General features: G+C 36.8%; 2 protein-coding genes and 1 pseudogene across 2 annotated transcripts; all 3 read left to right on the top strand.

Moving 5' to 3' along the window:
- The first annotated feature begins 2,126 nt into the window (after positions 1 to 2,126).
- Positions 2,127 to 6,432, top strand: LOC140234985 (uncharacterized). Its single transcript, XM_072315020.1, has 2 exons — positions 2,127 to 2,404; positions 5,775 to 6,432. The coding sequence occupies exons 1-2, from the start codon at positions 2,127 to 2,129 to the stop codon at positions 6,430 to 6,432; spliced, it is 936 nt and encodes a 311-aa protein (XP_072171121.1).
- Positions 6,433 to 10,166: 3,734 nt separating this feature from the next.
- LOC140234984 (uncharacterized) lies at positions 10,167 to 12,535 on the top strand (annotated as a pseudogene).
- Positions 12,536 to 14,742: 2,207 nt separating this feature from the next.
- On the top strand, positions 14,743 to 19,673 carry LOC140234983 (uncharacterized). Its single transcript, XM_072315019.1, has 2 exons — positions 14,743 to 15,020; positions 19,016 to 19,673. Exons 1-2 carry the CDS (start codon positions 14,743 to 14,745, stop codon positions 19,671 to 19,673), a joined length of 936 nt encoding a protein of 311 aa, XP_072171120.1.
- Positions 19,674 to 26,433: the final 6,760 nt, after the last annotated feature.

Here is a 26,433-nt window from a genome sequence, read left to right as displayed (position 1 = left end):
AGATAAAAAAAAAAAAAATTCAAGATATTTTCACTTTTCTCGCATAATAGAAGAACGCTTGACTTGCCTCTTTCAGAAGGCAGGACAAAGCAGGAGGAATAATATTACCCTTAATATACGTGAGCAGCAAGTCAAGGAAATGCGCACTTTTTTCAAAAAGTAGAAATGAATGAAATTCTCTTTATATTTTCCTTATATCGTTATGTACGCATGTGACATCATACACTGTAGTAGTCTTCTCATCCAGCAGTGACTGCTTATAGAAGTTATGAATGGATTGTCCGATTTTCCCCAAACTTTAACTGATGTGTTCTAATAATATTGCTGCATTCACTCAATCCACACGTATATGAAGGTGAACTTGTCCTTTAGATAAACATCATTTATATTTATGCATAATATCAATATAGATGTGTTACAAAAATCCTACTTTTGAACCGTAATACTTCAAAAACTATATATCAGATAACACTGATATTGATATGAACTATAATTGAATAGTGTACACTTTTGTTGGAGGTATAATTTGAAAATGAAAGCTTAAATCAGTTTTACTAAATTCAAGATTTATTTTCAAGTTAGGGTTCAGACTTTGCTTTATTATCAACGCTCTGTACAAAACTTCAACTTTGCACATGGTGTGTATGGGAGTGTGTGGTTAACACCCAGACAATGGTCCTGAACAAGGACCAGGGTTTGAATACTCAACACATACTCATGAAAAATTCCACCATCACAGCTAGTCTTTATTCATCCTGAAATGTAGTGTATGCAAGAAAACATGTGCTGACATTTTTCATGTGCATGTATTTTACCCTTTCAGACTGACAGTGCCCAGGGCAATCCATCATGAATCATTTATAAAGCATTCATGTGCCCTGGAGCAAGAGACCAGAAGCCTATAGTCAGCAGAACTCTGAAAAGTTGGTATTTGTGGTATTCATGTGTATTGTTCATGGTCACTCACGTACACACCTATGGTTCCTGTGTGAAGATAACTTTTCTACAGAGGGTTCAAATTTGACCAAAATCTGGAACTTAACTTTAAAATTAATCATGGATTTAATGAAACTGATTCATTCCTTCATATTCAAATCACCTCCAACAAAATTGTACACTATTCAGCTATTACTTATACTCTGATTTATAGTTATTGAACTATTAAGGATCAAAAGTGTGATTTTTTTTTTCATATTCAGTTCATTTATTCAGGTTCATCATATCAAAACATTAACGAAATTTGACTTGGGAAAAAATACTGAGAAACTAGCCTTCACGAAATGAAAGAAATATATGTGTGTTTTTTTTAAGTGTAATTCAACACCATGCATTAACGGACCTATGAAATGATATTACAAATGATATAAATGATATTATATAATTATGTTTACTTTTGTTGATTCTAAACACAATAATCACCACTCATGCGGCCAAATGAATATCTAAATAATCATGTTCCATATATTTTTAATGATTCTTCTAAATCATTTTTCTTCAGATTTCTGGGCATGACTGCGCCCTTTCCCCCACCCTGCCTTCCCGCTGCGTGCGGTCATGGTGGAGTGGGATGCGCATCCAGTCTGGATCTCAAGATATCTCGCTCAGCTATTCACTCAGAAAATGGAGCTATACTGCTTAAATGTTTAGTACCTCCATGCTCAGAGATATAGACTCTCAACCTATAGCGGGGGAGGGGGGGGGGGAGGGGTGTTAACTGTAAAGGTTGATGATTGTGCGAATTTGGATTTTTGTTTTTTATTTTGCACATCTGCACATTTGCATATGGATATTTTAGAAAGAAGTTTTCAACCATGTGTGTGTGTGTGTCTGTCTGTCTGTCTGTCAGTCTGTGTGTGTGTTCAAGTTGACCCCACCCCCTAACGGGACTGCTTAATCGTCATTCTGCATGTTGTGTGGATTGACCTAACTGACCGCCGGCTCCAAAGTGCAGGTACGTGCCATTATTGATTGACACAATTTTCGTATTATCAAATAGATCGGTCTGAAGGTCAAATGGAAACACTTGTAAATGACTTGACGAAATCCAACCTACATGATTATACAAGTTGGGTGTCCACGTCTACTGTCTGCGATCGCTGTTTTCGCCAACACTCAAGATCAACGCGATGTCCTCCAAGATCGACCCTTCGAGTCGAAGTCGCACCATCCTCTGGTGTGTCCCGAGGTCGGCTTCCACTTCGTTGACCAAGTGCCTGTCATCTATCGAGGAATGCGAGATATGGCTTGAGCCCTACTGCTTCAGCCACATCGCCATGATGGAGTACGCCCATCATTTCGGCGGCAAATTGCCTACAGATCGAGAGGGGAACGAGGAGGTCTGCCAGAAGGTCGCCGACAAGTTGACCGAAATCGCGATGACGAGATATAACCCTGACTACATATCGCGAGTTCTCCGAGAACAAAGTTAATGTTCATTGTTGTTGCATGATTTTGAAAAACCTCTCATTCATTTCTGTTCATGGCTGATTCATGAATTGGAAACACGTTTACAAGATTAAAGCTTCTGAGTTATTTTTCTCTTACACAGTTAAATTAATGTAAATTTCATTCTGATTTTGTGCAGGTTCACTGAGCCACTTATAAATCTAATGTTTACCAATATAGGATTCGTAGCAAACAACAACAACAACAAACAGAAACAAACAAACAAACAAACAAACAAACAAACAAGCAAAAACGAAGCAAAAAAAGTTGCCAAGTTAATGATGCAAGATGACTATTTCGGCAGAAAATTCCTTAAAAGAGGAAATCCACCTCAAACATAAATAAACTTCAAAAGAAAGAAGGGGCCATTATTATTTATTGTTTACATTAATGATTTTTGTCAGGCATCTGATGTATTGTCCTTTATCCATTTTGCTGACGATACCAGTGTATTTTTTGCCCACAATGATGTTAATTTTCTTGTTCAAAAAGTCAATACTGAATTACAAAAAGTGAATAATTGGGTTAGAGCCAATAAATTATCGTTGAATGCCCCAAAAACGAAATATATGATTTTTAGTAATACTGTTGACACTTTGAGTACAGCTATAGTTTTGAATGATTTTCATTTAGAACGAGTTTCACATTTTAAATTCCTTTGAATTATTGTTGACGACAAACTTTCCTGGAAGTTACATATTGATTATATATCCAACACAATCTCACGTAATATAGGTGTTATAAATAGAATGAAATTGTATATTCCACAAAAATCATTACTTATGTTATATTCGTCATTGATATTGCCTTATCTTAATTATGGTGTTTTAGTTTGGGGCAACACTCACCAGAACCTACTGGATAGAGTGTTCCTTCTTCAAAAGAAAGCTCTCCGTGTCATCAGTTATCCTTTCATACCCTCCCACTCAAATATGTTATTTGCCGCTAATAAGCTGCTAAAAATTAAAGATTTGTATTTATTCAATTTGGGGCAATTTATGTATACGTACAGCAACAACTCACTCCCCTCCATATTCGATTCTATGTTTCAAAGAAATCAATCATTCCATCACTATCCCACTCGACGTTCCAATGAATTTCACTTACCTCTTTTACGAACAATTCTTGCTAAGAACACACTTATCTATACTGGACCAACTTACTGGAATTTTCTGAATAATGACATAAAAATTGCACCCTCTAAATTTTCATTTAAGAGGAGATTAAAGGACAAGTTCACCTTCATAAACATAAGGATTGAGAGAATGCAGCAATATTAGTAGAACACATCAGTGAAAGTTTGAGGAAAATTGGACAATCGATGCAAAAGTTATGAATTTTTACAATTTTTGTGTTGGAACCGCTGGATGAGGAGACTACTGAGGCTCGTGATGTCATATGAGTACAACAGTATAAAGAAAATGTAAAGAAAATTCAACATATTTTCACTTTTTTTCGCATAATAAAAGAGCACTTGACTTGCCTCTTTCTAAGGGCAATGGGAATAATATTACCCATAACATATGTCAGTAAAGAGTCGAGGGAATGTGTACTTTTTTCAAAAGATGAAATTTTGTGAAATTCTCTTTATATTTTCCTTATATTGTTGTACGCATGTGACATCATACACTGCAATAGTCTTCTCATCCAGCGGTGACTGCACAAAAACTTCAAAAATTCGTAACTTTTGAATGGATTGTCCGATTTTCCTCAAACTTTCAATGATGCGTTCTACTAATATTGCTACATTCTCTCAATCCTTATGTTAATGAAGGTGAACTTGTCCTTTAAAGTCTTTCTTATTGCAATTTATGTTCCTACAGAATTGAATCAGCCTGTTGGCTCATTTTAATTTCTTTTCGAAGAATTTTGATTACCTATGATACACTGTCACATATTTTCTTGTCTCTGTTGTCCCGAGACACTTACAGAGTAGATTCGATTCTACTTGTATTACTTCCGCATCTATTTCTCTCTATTTTTCCATATTTCCGTATCCTTTCCACGCATCCCATTATTTTTTCGATATAGTTCTGTCGAGGATCGCTGGATCTGTTTTGCCTTTCTGTCCGTTGTATTGTCTTCCTATTATGACAGTCTTGTCTCGTTCTGTCTTGTACTTAAGTCCCCCTTTATAAGTTTTATCGTCCCAGTCTCGTTTAATGTCCATTCGCCTATGTATGTGTGTCTGTCTGTTACTCTGTCTTCTTATTGGGCTTCCAGACTTTTGTTTTATCTGACTTTATTCCCAATTTTTCCCCTTTTTGCATCAGTTCATTTTCTATTGACATTCTGTACCTGAGGGGCCCACATTCTACAAGCACTGCCTTTTTAGTGGGTCCCTCCATTTTTCGATATTTTGTGTAATGTTATATCGTCTATATCACTTCAGTCAATTTTCATTACAACATTATTTGTTACCCCAAGGTTCCACAATTATGTTTTCTCAATTTACTCTGTTTTGATTGTATGCAACCTTATTCTCTGTTACCAAAGAAAGTGAAATGTTTATGTTCTTTTCGAAAAATGAAATAAAGTTTGAATTGAATTGAATTGAATTGAAAACGGAAACACCATTGGCGAATATCCGCATGTAGGAATATACCGGCGTGTATAGATTCATGGTCGTTTTTAGGACACGCCTCCACCCCCCCCCCTTCTCCCCGGATCGAAGTCAAACGTAAACAGATTTTGATTCTTTCAGTTAACTAGACCCAATTAATCTTAACTCACGGGTTGGGTTTTTTTTTTTTTTTTTGTAAGTCACTCTACCATAAATCAGTTACTTTCCAGTACGCATACTTTGTATAAGTATTGTGATTTAGTTGTGCCGCGTGTAGAGTGTTTCTAAATGCTCTGGTACCCTTGTGTGTCTCTCATATTCCATCTGATTTAGTTGGAATTTCAGACAAAATATCCACTGGAAACAGATTTCAAATGATCATTGATGAGCTACTTTGTTTAAAGGGTACTTTCATGACGACACTTGTTCTTGTTATGGTAATGAATATGTTGTTTGTTTGTGTGTATACAAAGTGTTTTGTTGTTGTTGTTGGACACTATTCATGTTGTCACATATTTTCTATTTTAAAAATGTGTCTTGATGTGGTTTTGCTCTCTTTAAAGATTTAGTCCATTCACTCAAAATAGTGTATTCATAATTTTCTAGTAGTGTTTGTAGAATTCTATTCCACAATCCTAAGGCAGGGACGAACGTTTTACAAAGAGACAGAGCGATGGTGTTAATAAGGAATGTTTAGCATTTCCTGAAACTTTATGCGGATAAATTTTTATGAAGTTTTGAGTTGACCTTTTATTCATCTCTGCAGGTACGGATCAGTCAAAAGATTATTGGAACGTTCTACCAGTCCGCATGTCTTCGTAAAAGATATTGGTTACGGCTGTGACGACGGCATTCGGTTCCTACCTGAAGGCTTCAAACATACTTTCCTGATCCGCCATCCCTGGCGAGTCCTTCCGTCCTATCGTCGCGCCATGTACAAGCTTCATGGCCAGTTAGGTGAGATTGATCAAGATATAGTGACTGAAGACAAGTTTGATCTCAAATATGACAGTCGATATTGTCCCGATGGATATTTCTTTGGGGAGCTGTACAAGATCTGGAAGCACGTTTGCACCCACCTCGACAGTCAGCCGGTAGTGATCGATGGCGACGATTTGCTCCGAAATCCTGCCGAAATATTACCGAAGTACTGTCGGGCGGTCGGACTGCCGTACAAGGAATCAATGCTGCGATGGGAAGGGTCTCTCCGACCGATGGAATCTTGGAAGGTGCCGTCTGCTCAACATCTCACCAGCTACAAATCCTTCTACCAGAGAACCATAGACAGCACAAAGTTCATACCACCAGGTGCAATGCCAAGCCGAAGTGACCTGACCCCTGACATAATCAGATGCGCCGACGAGGTCATGGAACTTTATGAAGAAATGAATTCGCACAGGATTAGACTTGACCAACCGAATTGATAAATCCTAACTTTATGTGATTCAGGGTTTATAAGGACTCCGCCTATAAAATCCAAGCTCCTTCAGTCATCAGATTTTGGTGTTATGATGCAGTATATTATATGCTTCAACACTTATTAATTGATTCTCATCATGTTCTTGCAGGAAGAGACCTTCTCAAAACACTGAACTGTTCTTTTTTTATTGTTATTGTACCTGTTCTCATTTTAAGTTTTGTCTTCATTGTCGTCATTGTGTGGTGTCCCTATTAGCTCGTTCAGACATGTCAGAAAAGCAGTACCACTTATGATTACAAATCAAAGGGATGGTACAGTATTGGTGGAGATGAGAATTGGGCTTTTAACTTTTTGCAATTACCAAGAAAACACTTATGATATAGTACAGAGCATACCATTTTAAGAAGAATTCAAAGTTTATTTTATGAAAATCGGGTTTGGAATGACTGAAACATCCAAAAACAAAGTAAAACAAAGCGATCGTAATGAAGTGTGGGTCCCACACTTTATTAGAATCGCTCTTTTTTTATATCTCGGCCATATCAAAACCAATTTTCATCATATAAACGTTGAATTCCTCATAGAATTACATGCGCTTTCATATTTCATAAGAGGTTTCTCATTATCTCACCAAATAATGTTAGAAACCTAAAATTGGGTCTCAACCAAAACTATACGATCCCTTCAAGCTATCGTCAAGTGCACAAATTAGGAGATGCCATCTCAGAAAGCAATAAACTAACCTTTATGCTAATTTCATGTCGTAGAAAACAGAATCTTCTCAAGTGAAACATAAACATTTACATTGTACAAAGGATCTCATTCAGTTCCCAGAGTAGGGCCAAATTGTGATGTCACTAGACACGTTATTTTGTCATGATATGAGTCAGCGAAAGTTTCTTTGTCGTTTTATATCCAATGGGAAACAGGCATTATTGATTACTGAGTAATTATGTATTTGCGAATAAGCGAATATAAGTGAAAATATTATCATCTGTATGATAGGCCATATGCCATTACTCTTAGGTTCATTTCTCATCAATAATTATTAGCAACGTTATTACATTGTTACTTTGTATGTTCTCTTTAAAGGGATGGGTACAGTATTGGTGGAGATGAGAGTTGGGCTTTAAACTTTTTGCGAGATACCAAGAAAACACTTATGAAATAGTATAGAGCACACCATTTTACGAGGAATTCAAAGTTTGTTTGATGAAAATTGGGTTTGGAATAACTGAAACATCCAAAAAAAAAAAAAAACGGAGTAAAACAAAGCGATCGTAATGAAAGGTGGGTCCCACACTTCATTAGAATTGCTCTGTGTTGGATATCTCAGCCATTTCCAAACCAATTTTTATCAGTGTTTATCAAATAAACGTTGAAATCCTCATGGAATTACATGCTCTTTCATATTTCATTAGAGGTTTCTCATTTTCTCACAAAAAAAAAAAAAAAAATGTTAGAAACCTGAAATTAGGTCTCAACCAAAACTATATAAACGATCCCTTTAAAGAAAAAAAAATAATATGAAAAAATGAATTCAATTGAATATTTGGTATGTCTCTTACATCATTTGAATAATTCTTCTGTCTATTACATCATTTGAATAATTCTTCTAATAAGATTTTGCAAAGTGTTTTCGTCATAATTATGCAGAAAAATCAGTCACATGTGATGTTGCGTAACGTTTTATTCATTTTATGCTACATCTTATTCTAATCCTGCATTAAGAAATCATTCAGAAAGTAAAGCAATTAACAATGAATTTTCTTCCACAAATGAATACAGCACCATAAATTCATATTTTAAATCACGTGTGGCTGCTTTGTTTATCTGTCAAATATGACATAGTTTAAAGTTGATAATTGTGAAGAGGACCATTATTTTAAAGCAATTACTATAGATTTCGTTGACGGCCCATGTAAACAAATTACAGTACATGTACATAGATATCATCACGTGACATAAAACATATAGTGCTTCTGGTGTAACATTAAAGACACAGGTACAATATACTAATAAAGAAGAGAAATCAAAAACTACAGTCATTGTTTATACACACCAAAATATGCGCCGAAAATTAAAGGAAAAAAAAGACGAAATCCGACTGTCGTAGACACAAAGACACAATTTTAAAAACATCTTCAAAGCATTTCAAAAGCAAAGACAAATATGATAAATAAACGACCACATAGACCCGTAACATTTTGTCATAATACTTAATGTTTTGGAAACCATAAACATGGAGATAGGTAAATGAGTTATGGCTGATTTTGTTAAAAATATTGTCTGGGTAATAATTACCACTTTCAGTTTTCTGTTGTATTAATGTTGACAAATTAAAAAAAAAAAATCGCAACGAAATGATAAAATGAAGTTAAGACAAATTCAAATATGTGCAATCCAGGTTCCCAAAATGCACTCGAAGAATCTCACTAGTAAAAATAACTAGGTGCATGGTTATGTCTTTGAAGCAGTTGCGGCGATTTCATGTAACGAGTGTGTCTATGCAGGGAGGTGGGAAGCAACCCACCTCCCTGGTCTATGTGTGTGTGTGTGTGTGTGTGTGTGTGTGTGTGTGTGTGTGTATGTGGAGGGGGGAGGGGCGGAAACGCCATTGGCGAAATAATTACCCTCACATTGGAATTTAGCGGTGTGTATACATTCATGGTAGTATCCAGTAGGACACACCCCCCCCCCCCTCCGTCTCCTCCGAATCGCTGTCTTGACTCGAAAGGACTCCGAGTCAACGTACAATCGACAATCGATTCTTTTTTTTCGGATGTTTTTCCCCAACAAAACAAAAAAGGTCAGTTCAAATATCAATGCAACTTTAAAAATTACCAAAGAGATCAAATTATTTAAGAGGAAAGTCAGATCCTCCACCAACGTATAACATCACATTAAATGGTTCCAAAATGAATGATCCCATCTTGAATATGTCAATTTATTCAATTCATTTTTTTTTTTTTTACTAATATCGGCCCGGAACCTACTCATGTTCAATTTAGAAATTATCTCCTCGACCAAAAATCAAGAGTCCTTTTTTTTTTCTGAATCCAACAAATCCCAGTGAAATTGTTAATATTACCCAATCTTTTGATAACTCAAAATCATACAGTTTTTAACAAAATAAATAGAAACACTTAATAATTTATCAACTCGGACACAATATTGTTTTTTAAGATATATTGAAAATAGCTAGTTTATCCTAGTGCTATTGCTAACAAAAGTACATGTATAGGTGTGTTTTGTGATTCGAATTCTGTGATTCGAATAAAGCATTTCTTAGAATTAACACCCGAACAAGAAGTAACAAAACAATACTTTTTTTCTATGAAAAGTCATACTGCCTTATTTCATGAAGTCTACATTTTCTCCACCTTGATTTGTCAAATATGGGCAAGATAATTATATCCCCTCCAAGTCCTCCTCCGGTCAAACTATGACGTAGCTAGCCCTCTATACCAAAAACGTGATGGTAATGTAAGTGACGTAAAATGTTGCGTCGGTGGATTGGAATTTTAAGTTGAAATATGTACTTTCGGAAGGGTCCTAAACCCAATAATTAGAGAAGTCCTTTCCTCACTTTATAATAGGGAGTTTTCGTAAGCACGACGCGGGCGGGATTTGAGCGTGCCGTGTGCCAAATTTGTTTCTGCGCATGATCAAATCCGAGAAACGTACCGTCCTGGAGAAAAAGAGTACGGTATTCGGCCAAAATAGCGTTCGGTCCCGATGCTGGGCAGGAGTGAATCAGCCAGCCAGCTAATCCGCGATCTTGTCCCCACGCCTCCGTCCTGTACAGGAAAGCGAAACTGCGTATTATGGGGACGGGAGTCCGAGTACGGGGACTGTCACAAAATTGCTTCCGCATATTCTCGGTCTTCCCGTCGTGTAGCGAACCACGAAGATATTGTGGGAGCAGAACACCAGTAGTGTAAACGTCAACTATCTTCGTGTCCGGCAGGGGGTTTGCACAATGATGATCAGAACCTGCAATCAAAATGATCTCAGTCCCAGCATCAATTCACAACACATAAAACAAGTGGCTTGTTTTCTCTCATAACGAAGCCTACTCGTATACATGTATCTCAAAATACAGCCACACTCATAGATAACATTTTTACAAACTGTATTCATAACGAGTTTAATGCTGGTGTTCTGTGTTCTGACATTTCAGATCATATGCCTATCTTTTGTGTTAATAGGGGTGATTTTACGAATTTTAAATCCAACAATCAAGCCTAATAACAGATGAAAGAATTTTATCTTTTAAGCAACAGCTATTGAATATCGACTGGGAGGATCTGTATTTATTGGATAATGCTAATGATTCATATGAATATTTTATTCGGGTTTTTACAGATTTATATGATCAGTGTTTTCCTCTCATCCAAGTGACATGTAAGAAAAAATGTAAGAAGCCTTGGGTTACTTGTGGGCTATTGAAGTGAATAAATCGTAAACACAAGCTTTATAGCAGTTACGTCAAAACACCAACTAATGTGAATAAAAAGAAATATGTAGAGTTCAAAAACATTTTGGTTAAAAACTCTTCGTCTAGCAAAGAAGAATTTTTATAATGATTTGTTTCAAAGCGTAAAAGGTGATATTAAAAAAAACGTGGTCACACATTAATGGACTGTTGGGACGTGGTAAGAAGTGCTCAATTCCTTCTGAGATGTTTCATGAAGGATCATCGCTGGTGTCGAGTAAACAGAAGGCAGAAGCTTTTAACAGGTATTTTATAGGATTACCCGCTAAAATAAGTAGAGGGATTCCTTCAGTCCCACAGTCTTTTTATGAATACTTAAAGCCAAGTAGTGATAATTCATCCTTGTTTTTTAGACCAATTTCTGTATTTTTTAATCACTAAATTTGTATCCTCGCTTAAGTCATCGAAGTCAAGTGGGTCGGATGATATTGCCCCTCGGGTTGTCAAGGAATGCATTCATTTTTTTGCTGAGCCGTTATGTGATATTTTCAACAAATCATTGTCGCAAGGAATTGTGCCTGACAAGCTAAAGGTAGCTAAAATTCCTGTGTATAAAAAAAGATAATAATAAGAATCTGATTAATTACAGACCTATAGCGCTTTTACCAATTTTTTCTAAGATTTTAGAGAAAATAGTCTACAAGCGTTTAAACGATTTTCTATTGAAAAGAGATGTTCTGATTCCACAACAGTTTGGTTTTCGTAAACATTTTTCTACTATAGCATGGGCGTTTTCAACTTGTTGGATGCTATCATAAAATCCTTTGATGATGGACATTTTTGCCTTGGAATTTTTCTAGACTTGTCAAAGGCATTTGACACCATAGACCACAACATCCTTTTGAGTAATCGCAATCTGGTTCCATTCGGTATGGTGTGCCACAGGGGTCAGTGCTTGGTCCTTTGTTATTTTTGATATATATCAATGATATCATTAACTCATCAAAAATATTTTCATATTCACTATTTGCTGACGACACTAGTTTACTACTCTCTAATAAAAACATTGTACCTGTGATGACGGTTGCAAATGCTGAAATTAAAAAATTATTTGCTTGGTTTTGTTGTAATAAGCTATTCCTAAATGTTCAAAAGACTAAATGTATTGTATTTCGATCTATAGAGGTAAAATTATTCCGAATGATATTGATACTTTAAACATCGGGGGACACAATGTTGTCCTTAGCGAACATGTTCAATTCCTTGGAGTTATTGTCGATGAGCATCTGACTTGGAAACTCCATCTAGAATCTGTTTGCACCAAGGTTTCTCGAAGTGTTGGTGTTTATGTAGATTAATTGCCAGAGAGGATTTTAAGAACTTTATACAATATCATTGTTCTTCCTTACCTGACTTATTGCAATGTTGCATGGGGCAATACGTTTAAGACTCACGTTGATAAATTGAAAGTATTACAAAAGAAAGTAATAAGGCTTGTCACCAATTCCAACTTCCGACAGCCGAGTAAGCCATTATTCCTTCAGTTAAAGTTACTACCAAGTGATGGATTAGTATCGTTTCATTGTTTGGTTTTTGTGTTTAAACTTCAGTCTTGTCCACAATTTTGCCAACACACGTCAGAGAAACCTCTTCCATCGTCCTCATGTAAGGACTACTGTTTCCTTGAATTCTTTCCGAACCACTTGTATTAAAGAGTGGAACCAATTACCTGTTGACATTAGGAACAGTACAACATTTTCTAGATTCAAAGTTCAGTGTAAAAAATATCTATTAGACAGTTTGAAATGAATTTGTTAAACTACATGTTAGATATTTATTTGATGTTATGTAGACTGGCCAGCCTACTTTAGTTTTGAGTGCTTTGTGTGGTGTGGTTGTGTATGGGGGTGTGAGGGTGTGGGTGGGTGTGTGTGTATGTTAGTGTGTTTATGGTCTCCTTTTTATGTAGGTTATCTGTTGCCATTGTATATACATTATGATTGTTCTGATATATACTTGCCATGTTGTAGTGTTAGTGTGTGAACTTACGTGGTACTTTGGTCTGCTGTCGGTGGTTTCAGTGACTGATCTGAATGTTCTCTCAACTGATTATTATGATGGGGAATGTCACTTTACATCATTGGCGGTTGGCCTTTGTGCTGCTGAGTCCCAACTTATTTGTACCTTGCATAGGGCCCCATATTACTCACAAGCCTTGCTTCTTTCGGGGTCCTAAAAACCATGTAAATTTTTGTATCAGCGATTTGTGTTATCTTGTTATTTTTGTTTGGTTTTGAATAAACTGACATTCATTCATTCATTCAACAAAATCTGATACAGAACAAAAGATAACATTCCCAACAAGAGAAAGAACATATTGGCAAAACACAAACAGCAACAACACCAGGAGGTTGACTAAAGTTTTTAAAAATCGTATTGATAGAAATAAAAGAGGGTGAAAAAGGGAATATACTCATTTGCAATATCATAGATTGTGTTATGTTAAATCATGAGAATTGACATGTGAAAGAAGATTGACGATATCATTAGAAAAGAAAATAAATTCTGAAATTTTGGGAGTATAGATAAAACTGACTTGGAACGAGCATTTTGCACCTTGTTATAACGTGTATTTCTAAAAAAAAAAAAAAAAAAACCCACTGGGATTATTTCTAAGTTGAAGTTTCTTCTCCCGCTCATTTAACTCTATTTTCATCATATACAATACCTTACTTCTCCCAAAGATAATTGTAATATCATATGGGCAAATTGTGGTTCTACAATTACAAAAGCCTAACTATACGGGCGAGATACGTGCTATAGGTACTGTAATGTGCGGGCCATCTGCGGGATCTACGTGTAGCAAAAAAATGTTCCCCGCAACTCACACGCAAGTCTTGCCCGGAAAGGTGTTTAGTACGTGTACATCCGTGCTCAGAGTTCAGACTCTCAACCACGAACGTCAACCTAGCGGGAAGGGGTCATGTTGAGGTTATTGATTGTGTGGATTTGGATTTTTTTTTTCTTTTTTTTTTTTCATTTTGATCATGCACATCTCCATATTTGCAAATGGAAATTTTAGAAATAACTTTTAAACCTTGTGTATATATATATATATATATATATATATATATATATATGTACATGTGTGTGTGTGTGTGTGTGTGTGTGTGTTCAAGCTGACCCCGTCCCCTATATCAAAGGGCCTGCTTAATCGCCATTCTGCATGTTGAGTTGTGTGGATTCACCAAATAAGCCAGTTCAGAGATAGGTCATGTGCACATGGGTACAAATGACCTTTCATTTTTCTCAGTTGGTTAGGTACTTCACTCGATTCAAATCGACACAATGCATCAGTTTGCCCAACATAGCAATTTATGGAACTCGTATTCAAACAAAGGATAAACCTGCGTAGATCATAATGACAAGAATGATTCGTCAGTCAGCACTTTAGGAAGCATCCATTTCTTTGTGCTTTTCAGTTAACATTTCCAAATACCAGGCTTACTGTCAGGTGGATGTATAACGGCAGGCTCCAGTAATAAGGATTACATATTGGCCTTACAGATACTAAACTCTGAATTTGAAAACCAAACTGTCCCTTTGCAGTAAAAATGGGTTTTTTTTCTGCTCATGCGCAAACTGGACTCCCCGAACTGGCTTATATTGACAGCCAACTCCAAAGTGCAAGTACGTACCATTATGAGAACACGATTTCCATATGATCATTTACATCGGACTAAAGGTCAAATACATGTAGTAACACTCGTACATGGCATGACGAAATCACACCGAGATGACGGCATACAAGTTGCGTGTGTCCATGTCTATGTCTGGTCGTGATCGCTGTTTTCGCCAACACTCGAGATCAGCGCGATGTCCTCCGAGATCGACCACGCGAGTCGAAGCCGCACCATCCTCTGGTGTGTCCCGAGGTCAGCTTCCACTTCGTTGACCAAGTGCCTGTCATCTATCGAGGAAAGCGAGATATGGCTTGAGCCCTACTGCTTCTGCCACATCGCCATGTTGGAGTACGCCCATCATTTCGGCGGCAAATTGCCCACAGATCGAGAGGGAAATGAGGAGGTCTACCAGAAGGTCGCCGACAAGTTGACCGAAATCACGATGACGAGATATTATCCTGACTACATATCGTGAGTTCTCCGAGACCAGTGTGGCACAGCGATTTTCATTCGTTTCCATGACATTGTTCGCTCGTACGAAAATTACTCCCATGAAACATCTGCACGCTAAGCCCAACATAAATTCCACTCACAAACATATCCCTAACCGTAATTCTAATCCTTACTATCAAACTAAACCTTTTGCTATTACAACCCTGTATAACCTAAAGTCCTTGGAGAAAATATGGTTAGGTGCTATATCTTTTTGGAACAATTATTACTTGTGAGTGTGTCATAACATGGAAAGGTTGTCTCTTTTAATACACACAGACCACGCGCGCGCGCACCCTGTATCATAACCTATGGAGACGCACAAGCAAAACCCGACATACTGTCATTATAATGCAGAAATATCATAAAGTAAGTAATATCCATGGACGTATGGCTAGCAGCTTTCTAGTCTTTGGACATTTTTCTATAGAATACTAAAATTAGAAGATAAATGGACTTCTAATAAACGTCGGATTGGCTGCTCAAAACAGCTTTTTGAGTTTACTTCAGAATAACTGCCCCATAGGATTGTACACACTTCTCAGTATTTGCCGTGTGATGCAGTGACACCTCCTATTTGAAAGGCTGTATCTCCGCAACAGAATGGCACATAAAGCTGTGGCTTCTACCATGTTACGCGCCAAAAAATTCTCTATCATATATGTCAAACTCATTGTGATTGGCTTATAGGTCTTGTCGGAATTGGCAAAAAACTGAGAAGGTCCCGTCCTCAATCCAATCAGAATCAGCGACACAGAGAAGCTCATTATCATTATTATTATGAAACATGACGTCACTGTTTACTTGTGGCTGCATTTGGACGGGTTATGATTTCATATACCGCGAGTTATAACGTAAATTGGATATGTACTTCTCATTTCTAAGTTTCCTGAAGTCAGCGGTGAACCCTTGTATTAACTGACCACCTACTGTACCAGTTATGACTTTATATGTTGCTGAGAAGATATAGAAAACGGGAATTTTCTTCTTCAATGATGTTCGATAATCATATCTTTCTAGGCAAGCACATATACGGAGAGTGCACCATTGTGTAATGGGGGTGAACGTTCCGAGGTAACTGACAATGACAATGACAATGACAATGACAATGACAATGACAATGACAATTAATTTTATTTCTTAAAACGGCCCCTCCCGGGGCATGGAAGAAATACAATGAGTATAAAACACACAAGAACAAAAAAAAAAAATTAAATCTTTGGCAGTCACAACACATAAATACATGTAATATAATATCGGCAAGATTTTACAACAATAGAGCACACTGTGCCAACTGGCACACCTTACAGTTTTGGCACTACTAAAAATGATTCTAGTCAAACTTCAACATAATTATCTTACAAAATCTGGACAAATTCTTCAACGTTTTAATACTCTTACTACTGAATAATTGATGACATTTAATAACGTTAGGACGGCATGAGAAATACCTCTTAACATAATGCCTACGTGTTTCACTGAAGAAAGGACAAACCAACAAGTAATGAAATTCATCCCCTTGAACCTGCAAGTTGGTAAAGTACATAATTGGGATACTTGATCAGGTAAATATCGACAAGTAGCAATAGGCAGCTTGTGGTGGCCCACAACGAAATTTACACAGAGTTATTCTATCCACTACATCCAACTTTAATAAGTAATTTTCTAAACCAACCTCCTGTTTAAAAATTATATAATTAAAACTGTGAGTGGAGCATGAAGTACAATGCAGTGCAGTGCCGGTGGAACTTCCGGTGGTCAACATTACCACATGATTATGAATCTACACTACTTCAGCTTTCAGTTTTGTTTTGTTTTTTGGTTGTTGTTTTTTTTTTTCGTGAAAAGCATGTACTGAGTAATTCAAGTTGTCAATGTAGGTTTAACCCATAATGCTGTGTTTATGACTGCCCCTATGTTGTTTCAGCAGCATCTTACCCATATTCGACAATGGAGCAGTCCGTATCACTGCTGTGTACACAACGTGTGCGGCAGACCGTGTAGGCTCATGAATAAATTCAAAGCGTGCACCTTCGCGTTCTGTGTGTGCGGTCAGCGTGCACTCTCAGCAGTAGAATGATTTTAGTAGACTTTTGACCAAAAACCTTTCCATATTGAATGTAGGCCTACATATTGTTATGTCGTTCATTTAAACCTTTTGTCATTCATATATTATATTTTAAAAATGTTCATTGTTGTTGCATGATTTTGAAAGACCTCTCATTCATTACTATTCATGGCTGATTCATGAATTTGAAACGCGTTTACAAGATTAAAGCTTCTGAGTTATTTTTCTCTTACACAGTTAAATTAATGTAAATTTCATTCTGATTTTGTGCAGGTTCATGAACCGAGCCACCTATAAATCTAATGTTTACCAATATAGGATTCGCAGCAAACAACAACAACAACAAACAGAAACAAACAAACAAACAAACAAACAAACAAGCAAAAACGAAGCAAAAAAAAAAAAGTTGCCAAGTTAATGATGCAAGATGATTATTTCGGCAGAAAATTCCTTAAAAGAGGAAATCCACCCCAAACATAAATAAACTTCAGAAGAAAGAGAAAAACGGAGACATCGTTGGCGAATATCCGCATGTAGGAATATAGCGGCGTGTATACATTCATGGTCGTAGCCAGTAGGACACGCCTCCACCCCCTCCCCCCTTCTCCCCGGATCGAAGTCAAACGTAAACAGATTTTAATTCTTTCAGTTCACTAGACCCAATCAAAAAATTTGTTGTTAACTCACGTTTTTTTGTTTTGTTCGTAAGTCACTATACCATAACATCAGTTATTTTCCAGTACGCATACTTTGTACAAGTATTATTATTATTATTATCATTTATTCGACCAGGTAAAGAATATAGGATACATTATCATTAACATCACAAACATGAAACAAAAACCAGAATGAACACTACAAAGGATACACTGTACTGTACACGTTACACAAAATGAAAATGAAATGAAATATTGTGGTGTAGATGTGCCGCGTGTATAAAACGAGTGTTTCTAAATGCTTGACCTTAAAGGGGAAGGCTAGTAACTGATCAGTGGGAATCAGTGGAAATGCTGGGAGATGATTGTTCCAATCCTTATGGGATTCATTCAAGAGTTCATTGTATATCTATTGTTGTGTGAAAATGATTTGCTTCAGAATGGTCTCATATTCAAGTAATGTGCAGTTTAATGCTTCCAGGTAAGCGTCCCTGGTCAGTGACGGAGCATTAATCTGCACATTACTTGAATATGAGACCGTTCTGAAGCAAATCATTTTCACACAACAATAGATATACAATGAACTCTTGAATGAATCCCATAAGGATTGGAACAATCATCTCCCAGCATTTCCACTGATTCCCACTGATCAGTTACTAGCCTTCCCCTTTAATGATAATAGCAATAATCTGGTACCCTCGGGTGTCTATCATATTCCATTTGATTTAGTTGGAATTTCAGACGAAATATCCACTGAAAACAGATTTTAAATGATCATTGAAAAGATACCTTGTTAAAGTGTAATGTCATGACGACACTAAGATTGTTCTTGTTATAATGTGGTATTATATGTTGTTTGTGTGTATAAAGAGTGTTTTGTTGTTGTTGTTGGACACTATTCATGTTGTCACATATTTTATATTAAAAGTGTGTTTTGAAATGATGTGGTTTTGCTCTTTTTAAAACTTTAGTGGATTCACTCACAATAATATATGCATTATTTTCTAGTAGTGTCTGTAGAATTCTATTTTATAATCCTAAGGCAGGGACAATTACACAATTGTCACTGTCCAAACGTCTAAATGCACTCATTAAGATGCACATGATCAGGTGGCGATGGTGCTGATGGGATCAAAGAAAGACCTCCTTTCATAGTCCATGTGTGTGGTAAGAGCGTTTAGCATTTCCTGAAACTTTATGCGGATAAATTTTTCTGAAGTTTTGAGTTTACCTTCTATTCATCTCTGCAGGTACGCATCAGACAAAAGATTCTTGGAACGTTCCACAAGTCAGCATGTCTTCGTGAAAGACATTGCTTACGGCTGTGACGACGGCATTCGGTTCCTGCCTAAAGGCTTCAAACATACTTTCCTGATTCGCCATCCCTGGCGAGTTCTTCCGTCCTATCGTCGCGCCGTATACAGAGTTAAAAGCTTGTCAGATGAGATTGATAAAGATATAGTGACTGAAGATAAGTTTGATCTCAAATATGACAATCGATATTGTCCCGATGGATATTTCTTTGGGGAGCTGTACAAGATCTGGAAGCACGTTTGCACCCACCTCGACAGCCAGCCGGTAGTGATCGATGGCGACGATCTGCTCCGAAATCCTGCCAAAATATTACCGAAGTACTGTCGGGCGGTCGGATTGCCGTACAAGGAATCGATGCTGCAGTGGGAAGGATCCCTCCGACCGATGGAATCTTGGAAGGTGGCGTCTGCTCAACATTTCGCCAGCTACAAATCCTTCTACCAGAGAACCATAGACAGCACAAAGTTCATACCACCAGGTGCAATGCCAAGCCGAAGTGACCTGACCCCTGACGTCATCAGATGCGCCAACGAGGTCATGGAACTTTATGAAGAAATGCATTCGCATAGGATTAGACTTGACCAACCGAATTGATGAATCTTAAATTTATGTGATTCGTGGTTTGGACACCTATCCTAAGCTCCTCACTTCTCTACAATCTATTATCAGGAATGAAGCCCGGTCATCAAACAGACTTTGGTGTTACGGTGAAGCATGTTTTATGCTTAAACCAGTGGCGGATGCAGGGGGGGGGGGGCGCACCGAGCGCGCACCCCTCTTTATTTTTGGTTAAAAACAAAAGAATCAAAAAGAAATGGGGGTGAGGGGCGTGCGCCCCCCTTCAATTCTGCAAAGGCGCCTCCCCTTTACGGAATTCCTGGATCCGCCCCTGCTTAAACACTTATTACTTGATTTTCATATGTTATTCCAGGAAAACTCAGGCTAAATGTTCCATTCACTTTTTATAGTCACGAGCACAAAAAGCTTCTTTTTGTATAGAGTATGAATATCGACAAATGCTGAACCAGTTGTTATTGTTATTAGGCCTATGCCTGTTCTCATCGTATTGTCTTCATTATGTTCATTGCGTAATGTCACTAGGACTTTTTCAGACAATGCATGTCAAAAAAAGTAGTGCCAATTCTTATTAAAAATCAAGCTATCGTCGAGCGCAAAATGTAGAAGCTGCCATCTAAGGCTACGGTCACAACTAACAGCGGCGACTGACCAATTTGCAGCCTGCTCGGTCAATGTCGGTCGCCGCCAAAATTTTGGCACAGCCCAGCGATTTTTTTGACGATGTCGAGCAGGCTGTAAAGTCCCCCAGCGGTGCCCGAGCGACATGTCCTGTCGATTTTAGGTTAAAAACTTTGCGAAATATGAATATGGGGATCTTCTCCTCGCAGAGTCCGAGCAGTCACGGAGTGATGCCCCGCCGGCAACTGGACGACCCTCCACTGGTCACCGGCCGATTTTTTCGAAATTGCTCGGCGACCGACCGGTGATCGATGGGTCATCTGCCGGCGTCTCACAGACTACCGGCGGTGGCCTGCTAGTCTCTACCGTGAATTTCTCACGCGCTACCTGGATATTATAACCATGTGACTAGGCCATCAACAACAACGCTTTTGCTTTCAATCTGATAGGGCAACGAAGTCTGGTTATACGATGAATTTAATTTTGCTTCAACGATCACGACAGCAAGGCTCACAAGCAAAGTACTTTAGTGAAGACAAGGATACATGAAAACCTCTATGCAATTAAAACAGATGCTTTCCTTCTCCCTTATTCTCCTCAAAATAGAGTTTAATTCGCCACAAAGATTTATTTCTATGACAAACATTTTCTTTAATTACAAAAACGTATATTAAAGGGTTGGTATAGTTTTGACTGAGATAGGGAGGGCGGTTGCCGCTTGGACACTGAGCGTATTTTGCTGGGCAGCGAGTGAAACTGGTTGGTCGCCGCTGAAATTTTAGCTCCGACTGATGCCCTAAAAATCAGTGGTGCCCGGTCGGTTATCGGTCAGTCACCGGTTGGTCTCCAACCGAAATAGGCAGGCTGACATTGAGGGTCGTGACCGTAGCCTAGGAAAGCAATAAACTAGCCCTTATGCTAAATTCATATTGTAGAAAACAGAATCTTCGCGCATGAATTAGAAACATTTACATCTCACAGAAGAATCTCACTATCGTTTTCGTACTCAGTTCCCATAGAAATTTTGGGCCTACGTGTGATGTCATTATGAGTCAGTGAAAGACGCTTTGTCGTTTATATCCAAAGGGAAGGTATATATATATAGGCCTATAACTTCATAGTGCATTGTACCAGTATTGATGATTACTGTGTAATTATGTATTTGCGAACAAGTGCATATAATAGATCTAGGTGCAAGAAATTTACTCTACAGGCCATTACCCTGAGAGTCATTTCTTATTAATTACTGCCAATGTTCCAACATTATTGCAGCTGTATGACTTGCTCTATTCCTTCCTTCTCTTCTTGTCTGCTTTCAGGAATTCTTAAGCAAATGTTCACGATCATGTCATGGTCCATGTGTTGTTCTTGTTTCAAATATGGATGAAATGAATTTATGTACACATAAAAATGTCCAATGTCGGTATTATTTACCTGACGAGTTCAATTCAGAATTTTCTACTAATGAACATTTTCAGCATGTTACACGTTAATGCTCGCAGTCTTCAAAGAAATTATGAAAATATGCAGTTATTTTTGTCTTCGATAAATATGAAGTTTTCAGTTATTGGTGTTACAGAAACATGGCTTAACAATAAATCTCCCCCTTTATATAACATTGATGGATATTCTGTTGTCCGCTCTGGTAGAAAATGCGGACGAGGGGGCGGAGTTGCCCTGTTCTTATCACACTCGTTATCGCTTAAAGTAAGACCTGATTTGATATATAACGGAAATGAGGTTGATTGTATGTGTGTTGAAATTAATATGTATAATAGAAGAAATATAATACTTTGTGTTGTATATAGGCCACCTCATAGAGATAGTAATTTATTTTTGGAAGATTCGGATGTTTTATTAGAGCTGATTAATCAAGAAAACACAGATGTATACTTGATGGGCGATTTCAATATTGATCTTTTGAATCAAGAAAATAATGTTAAGAATAAGTTTTGTAATATTTTGCAAGCAAATTTCTGCAATGTCACTATTGATAAGCCCTCGAGAATTACGGTTAACTCATCAACATTGATTGATAATATTTATATATACATTGATACTGATTATTCGAAATCTGGTCTTTTGTACAGTGATATATCTGATCATTTACCTATATTTTTCATCTGTGACGACACACAATATTCCCATGTCAAGCAAAAAAAAAAAAAAAAAAAAAAAAAAAAGAAAGCAAGAAGAAGCGCAAATTCACATCAGAAAATATATCATCACTCAACGACGATTTAATCACGGAAACATGGGATGATGTATTACTTTGCGCAGACCCAAATATTGCTTATGATGCGTTCTGGAATATATTTTTTTTTCGTATTTTAACAAACATATCCCCACAATTGAAAAGAAAAGTAATAGAAAAATTAAAAATCCATGGATAACAAAAGGAATTTTCCGATCAATAAAGAAAAGAAATATGTTTTTATATGAATATAGTTTACGGTATCCTAATAATGACAACGTTAATCGATATAAATTATATAGAAATAAATTGACACAAATTATAAGGCTTTCTCGTAGGATGTTTTATACAGAAGCCTTTCAAAATGCTACTGGAAATATGTCAGCCACTTGGAAAGTTATTAATGATGTTATTGGTAAGCAAAAGAATGTGTCAACATTTCAAATTATGCGTGACGGACAAACACTCTGTAACCCTAGGGATGTAGCATGTTGTTTTAATGAGTATTTTGTTAATATAGGTCCTAGTCAAGCTTCAAAAATAGATCCCACACAAACTGATTTCTCGCAGTATTTAGGTGCGTCAAATGATAATTCATTATTTTTTAAACCAACAGATTATAGTGAGAATTTTGACATTGTTCACTCATTAAAATCAAGTTATGCAATTGGTCATGATGAAATGAGCACGTATTTTTTAAAACAGATTGTTGGTAGTATAATGACACCTTTAATATTTGTAATTTGTCACTCTCAACTGGTATATTTCCAAATGCATGTAAAATTGCAAAAGTTATGCCAATATACAAAAAAGATGACTCCTCTCTTGTATCAAATTACCGTCCTATTTCTATTCTTCCTAGTATTTCTAAGGTAACAGAAAGGCTTGTTTATAACAGACTGTATGATTTTTTTGACACAATATGATATTCTTAACCAAGACCAGTATGGTTTCAGGAAATTCCATTCTACAGATATGTCACTAGCCCAATTATACGATAGAGTGTCGACTGCCTTAGCTGAACAAGAACATGTCATCGGTGTTTTCATGGACCTAAGCAAGGCATTCGACACTCTTGACCACACTATCCTCATACGTTAATTGCAGTGCTATGGAGTTCGTGGCATTCCACTTGAATGGTTTAAAGATTACTTGTCGAATAGAAAGCAATATGTGTACTATGAATCTGTTAACTCTGAAGTATTACCTACACAATGTGGAGTCCCACAAGGATCCATATTGGGACCGCTATTATTTCTAGTGTATGTAAATGATATTTTAAACTCATCTAAGTCACTGCAATATATTATGTTTGCCGATGACACCAATGTATTCTGTTCCAATTCTGATTTTCATTCGCTCCTATGAACTCTCAATACTGAATTACCAAAATTATCTACGTGGTTTAAGAGTAATAAATTATCACTCAATCTGAAAAAGACAAATTTTATGTATTTTTATAATAAGAAGCATAAAAATGAAATGCAACACTTAAATATTATGGTGGATGGTATATTATTGGAACAAAAAGAAAGTATCAAATTCCTTGGAATATATATAAGTGAAAATATGAAATGGAACGTTCATGTGCAATATATCTCTGATAAAGTGTCTCGCAATGTTGGTGTACTACATAAGTTAAGGTATTATGTCCCTCAGAATATTCTATTAATGTTATATAATTCGTTGATATTATCGCATATTTCATATTGCAACATTGTATGGGCAACTTCAAAAAGCCACATTGATAGTATATTACTTTTACAAAAGAAAGCTATACGTAATAATGCACCAACTCAGGTTATCGAGACCATTCAGATCCTTTATTCGCAGAATTGAAAACACTTAAGGTGAATGACATTAATTCTTTGCAAAACTCACTCTTTATGTTTCGCTTACATAATGGTCAGTTGCCATCTACTTTTTTCTCACTATTTCAATCAAACAAGGACATACATTCTTATCCCACAAGACAATCTAACAAGTTTCATTTTATATAATCCCAAAACAGTGATGGCTCTGAAATCTGTCAGACACACCGGACCCGATGTTTGGAATTCTCTTCCTCCTGAAATTCGAAGTTTAAAGTCCATGTACTCTTTTAGGAAAGCTGTAAAAACAATGTTGTTTTCTGGATATCAGTAATTCCATTGTCATGGTTAATGTATTATTCACGAAATTCTTTCGCAGAAGTATCGACGCATTTAATTTATCACGTAATTATGTAACCGACCATGACCTGTATCAACTGTTCACCTGCACCTCGGTGAGAAAATATTTTGTTATGCCTTGCTAATCAGTGATACAGGTGATCTTACTTTGTATAAACCTTTAGTGAAAGCAGACAGACCTCTCCTTTCCCTTTCTCCTTTCAACTATCCTATCTCTATGCAAGTCATCCCTCCCTCCTATTCTCCTTCCGATGTATATTATAATAATAAGTATGTACGGGGGCTGCACGCAAATCAAGCCACGCTTATGCTGTAGCCCCACTGTATTATTCATTGTTGTATGTTTGTTGTACATTTTGCTGTACATTGCTGTGCAAAGTCAATGAAGGAAAACATATTCTGTGAACAACTTATATTTATGCTTGTACATGAATGTGCATGTGCAATGATGTTACAGAAACCAATAAATCAAATCAAATCAAATCAAATCAAATCAAATCAAATTGCACTGTTACTCTGTGTAAGGTTCTCTTAAAAATTTGAAAAAAAAAGTTTGAATTAACTGGGGTTTTTTTTTAATGTCCATTACACCATTCGAGTGATATATTCTTCTACAAGATTTTGCAACATGTCTTTGTCATAAATACACAGAAAAGTCAGTCACATACACCTGATGTTGAGTGGTACGTTCTATTCATTTTATGCTACATCTTATTCTAATCCTGCATTACAAAATGTACTCGAAAAAAGGGCGTTTCGATCTATGATTGTAAAGAAACGCCAACAATGAATTTTCCAGCACAAAATAAGATGAATACACTATTAATCCATATTTTGATATGACATGGTTTGAAGTTGATAACTTAAGAGGACCATTATTTAAAGCAATTACTATATATAGATCTCGTTGGCGGCCTATAATGGAAACAATTTACAGTACATGTGCATCTTCACGTGACCTAAAACACACAGTGTTTTTGGTGTAACATTATGGGTACATTAAACTAAAAAATGAAGAATTGAAATCATAAACTATAGTCATTTAGACACCAAATTATGCGCTGAAAAAGAAACAAAAAAAAAGACTAAACCACTGTCTTAGACACACAGACAATGCTTAAAAGATCTTCTAAACTTATCAAAAACAAAGACACATCTTTAAAACGAATACCATAACATCTTAGTTGCGTGGTGACCTTTGTAACAGACGAAGCCAGCAGAAAATGGAACATGGTGTCTGTTTTCACATCACTGATATAGTAGACAGTAGTTGGTAAAAGAAATTTGACATGTAATAAATAATTGCCACTTAGGCCCATAATACTTGTCATAATACTTCATTGTTTTTGGAGATAGGAGTTTTTGGAGATAGCCTTAAATGACTTGTGGTTGCTTTTGTTACAAATATTGTAAGGGTAACATCTACCACTTACCTTTTTATATAGTAACAATGTTGACAAATTAAGGGGAAAAAAAAAAACTCTCAACGAAATAAAATGAAGTTAATCCAGGTTCCCAAACTGCACTCGTAGAATCTCACTATATAGATAGAATCACTGTAGTTGGTTATTATTATGTCTTGAAGCAGTTGCGGCAATTTCATGTAACGAGTTTGTGTGTGTGTGTGTGTGTGTGTGTGTGTGTGTGTGTGTGTGTGTGTGTGTGTGTGTGTAAAGGGGGGGGGGGGAGACGGAAACACCGTTGGCGAAATAATACCTCGCGTAAGAGGACACGCCTCCACCCACCCCTCCCCCCCCCCTTTTCCCCGGATCGCTGCATATGTCTTGGATGA

The sequence above is a fragment of the Diadema setosum genome, chromosome 11 (genome assembly GCF_964275005.1).
Source record: "Diadema setosum chromosome 11, eeDiaSeto1, whole genome shotgun sequence".
Taxonomy (NCBI): Eukaryota; Metazoa; Echinodermata; class Echinoidea; order Diadematoida; family Diadematidae; genus Diadema; species Diadema setosum.
Note: the sequence above shows the minus strand (reverse complement) of the source record. Positions and strands in the feature narration are given on the sequence as shown.